This window comes from Carlito syrichta, unplaced genomic scaffold (assembly GCF_000164805.1).
Source record: "Carlito syrichta isolate Samal-C Ts95f unplaced genomic scaffold, Tarsius_syrichta-2.0.1 Scaffold312220, whole genome shotgun sequence".
NCBI lineage: Eukaryota > Metazoa > Chordata > Mammalia > Primates > Tarsiidae > Carlito > Carlito syrichta.
The window spans coordinates 82,332-85,524 of record NW_007256316.1 but is presented as its reverse complement, the minus strand read 5'-3'; the positions used below and the strand labels follow the sequence as shown (position 1 = coordinate 85,524).

The 3,193-nt window shown below is 57.5% G+C and overlaps 1 protein-coding gene across 1 annotated transcript; it reads left to right on the top strand.

The window, feature by feature from the left end:
• The first annotated feature begins 6 nt into the window (after positions 1-6).
• Positions 7-2,650, top strand: FEZF2 (FEZ family zinc finger 2). Its single transcript, XM_008069836.2, has 4 exons — positions 7-270; positions 614-748; positions 958-1,090; positions 1,980-2,650. Exons 2-4 carry the CDS (start codon positions 647-649, stop codon positions 2,237-2,239), a joined length of 495 nt encoding a protein of 164 aa, XP_008068027.2. The 5' UTR covers positions 7-270; positions 614-646; the 3' UTR covers positions 2,240-2,650.
• The last annotated feature ends 543 nt before the right edge of the window (positions 2,651-3,193 follow it).

Sequence of the window (3,193 nt, the reverse complement as noted above, 5' to 3'; positions counted from 1 at the left end):
CTCCTTAATGCGCAGGCCCCCGCCGCCCTGGCCGCGCACCCCAAGCTCTTTCTGCTGGAGAACGCCAAGCTTGCTGGCCTGGCCGCGGACAAGTTCCCCCATCCGGCCCCCTATCCGCATAAGGAGCGCTTGCCGGCGCCGCTGGAGCAGGTGCTGAAGGAGAACTCGGCCCTGACCGCCGAGCGCGGCGGCGTCAAGGGCCACAGCAAGCTGCCCGGGGGCTCCGCAGATGGCAAGCCCAAAAACTTCACCTGCGAGGTGTGCGGCAAGGTGAGGCCCAGGGGCCGTGGGGGCTGGGAGGGGCGGCCAGCGGCGGCTGCTTCCCTAGAGGCAGCCTGGAACGCCCCTTTCTCAAGCTAAGGAGCTCCCCAGTCGCTGCTTATCAGATCGGAAGCCTAGCTGGGCCTCAGTTTCCTAGCCTGTAAAATGGGATGCCCTCGTCAGCGGCCACACAATATTAATGTAAGCAGCAGGTTGGGAAGCAATCACGAGCTGGAGAAACTCTGGTTTCTGAAGGGAAGTGTTAGTTGGAGGCAGGAGGCTGTGGCCCTCCGGGCCTGATTGTAGGCCCTCGGACGAATGCACCACGAGGTCCTCTCCTGTCTTTCCGTAGGTGTTTAACGCGCACTATAACCTCACCCGCCACATGCCGGTCCACACCGGAGCCAGGCCGTTCGTGTGCAAAGTCTGCGGCAAAGGCTTTCGCCAGGCCAGCACGCTCTGCAGACACAAAATTATCCACACCCAGGTACGTGGTCCCGGGTCGGACCCAGCCCGCGCGCACTCCCCCCCCCCCCTTCTTAGCGATGACGTTGGGGGTAGGATGGCCGAGGATTCTCCCTTACCCTCGGAGGGGAGGGAGGAGAAGGGAGAAGGGAATGTCCCTTGGAGGTGTTCCCGAGGTGGCCTCTCCGGGCCAGAGTCTTGGCCTTACTGTGCGCGTGCCCCTCTCCGCAGGAAAAGCCGCATAAATGCAACCAGTGCGGCAAAGCCTTCAACCGCAGCTCCACGCTCAACACGCACATCCGCATCCACGCAGGCTACAAGCCGTTCGTCTGCGAATTTTGCGGCAAAGGCTTTCACCAAAAAGGTAACGTGTCTGGCGATGTCCTCTCCTCACCTCACTTCGGGACTCGGCGGGTCTTGGCTGGAGGGAAGGCACAGAGGGATCCGGAGCGAGGCGGGCGGAAAGCTGCAGGCGCGAGCGCAGCATTTCTTTGGAATCGGGTTGTGCCCGGTGCAGGGGGAAGCTCTGCCGGCGGGGTTAACAGACAGCGTTATGTGCAGGCTGGGTTCTCCGGGAGACTGAGTTTGGGCGGTGGGAAGAAAGGACGGAGGCAGAAGGAAAGGAAACAGGAAAAAGAGCGAGTATCGCCCTATAGAAAAGGGTTCCCTTTGTAGCCGGGACTCCCCTTTCAAATGAAAAAAAAGAAATTTCGAGTCAAAATCCGCCTCCTGGAAACAATTTAAGACTCGGGGGGAAACGCGTACGGGCCCCAGGCCTGGTCCCCAGCTCGGATTTTCTAAGGCACTTCTGGATCTCCAGGTGGTAGTTGGTGGGTGAGAGGGAGTAAGTTTAAACATGAGAATAAACATGAGGAGAAAAAAGCGGGGGACACAGCCCAGGTTCGTGCGAATTTCTCTCGGCGAGGCATCAGCGGGGAGAGGGACCCGGTGAGTCTCGGGGCTGCCCAAAAGTTTCCCAGCCGGAGGGACGCGGCACCGGCCTCTGTTCCCGGGAGCACAGGAGCGCTAGGCGGCTCTGCGGGACTCAGCCTCGGTCCTGTCGGGAGAGCCTCGGGCTTGACGCATACGAAGTTTGACAACTTCTTCACTCGAAGAGGTCGCGCCCGCCTAGCCAAGCGTCGCCTTTTTTTGCGCAGGCACCTGGGCCGCCCCTGGGACGCCTGCTCCCCCCTCCTTCCACTCCATGCCCCCACTTTTTTTTTTTGTTTTGTTTTGTTTGTGGTCTCTTGTAGGGAACTACAAGAACCACAAGCTGACCCACAGCGGCGAGAAGCAGTACAAATGCACCATCTGCAACAAGGCCTTCCACCAGGTCTACAACCTGACCTTCCATATGCACACCCACAACGACAAGAAGCCTTTCACGTGCGCCACTTGCGGCAAAGGGTTTTGCAGAAACTTTGACTTAAAGAAACATGTGCGCAAACTCCACGACAGCGTGGGCCCCGCTGCCCCCTCGGCAAAGGACCTGACTAGGACAGTGCAGAGCTGAGAGCTGCAGCCTTGCCTTCCCTTCCCACCCCGTACCTACCCCAAACAGATCACACGTATAAACTTATTTCTAAAATTAAAAGAAAAAGAAAAACTATAGCAGAGAGGCTAAAATCTATTTATCGAAACCAGCATATTTTTGGAAAGCTAAACGTTTCCTCGATGACTGGCAGCAAACGCGTGGCTCCCACCTTTGTATATTCAAGAAACGTATTTAAATCCAGTGCGCCGAAACGTATTTAATTTCAGGCCTCCGCTTCTCCTCGGGCAGCCGGTATTAACCCCAACCTGTCACCGTGAGCGCCCCAGAAGAGCGCGGCGCCCCCGGCCATCTTTATACAGCCATGTAAATCCTCCTGTACAAGCGAACACGGAATATATACGTATATAACTCAATAAACACAATCATTAGTGCGCGTTTTCTTTCCCCCTCTCCCCTTGCTGTGAGGTCAGCTCAGCAAAACCCCAAATAAATAGGCGTTTTAAGCATTTTCCTTCCCAAATGCCCTAACTTTGGGGCGTTGGGACCAGGGTGAGGCCAGAGTGATGGTTCTCTCTGCGCTTATCCGTTAAGGCCCCCAGGAGCGAGGGTAAAAAGGCCTAAGTTGACTTCCACCAGGTGCCAAGTTTTTATTTGGTAACTGTTCAGACGCTTGGGATTCTGGGTGTTACCTTCTCTGGGCGAGCAACTTCAAAGAAAAGGGTTAAAAGTGACCAGGTGCTGAGGAGCTGCTTTTGGGTGAGCCCTTCAGCCGAGCGACGCGCCGTGGGAGGGTAAATGACCTGGGCACTGCCCCCCTTTCCTCCCCCAGGGCACTTAGGGGCACATCCCCTTCTCTAGGTGGCCTAAGAAGGGCAACCGCCGCTCCCGATCTCCGCTGGCGGCGAGCACTGGAGGCTAAGCGTCCCCAGCACAGCCGGAGCTTCGGGGCTCCCTGCCCTGCGCTCTCGGTCC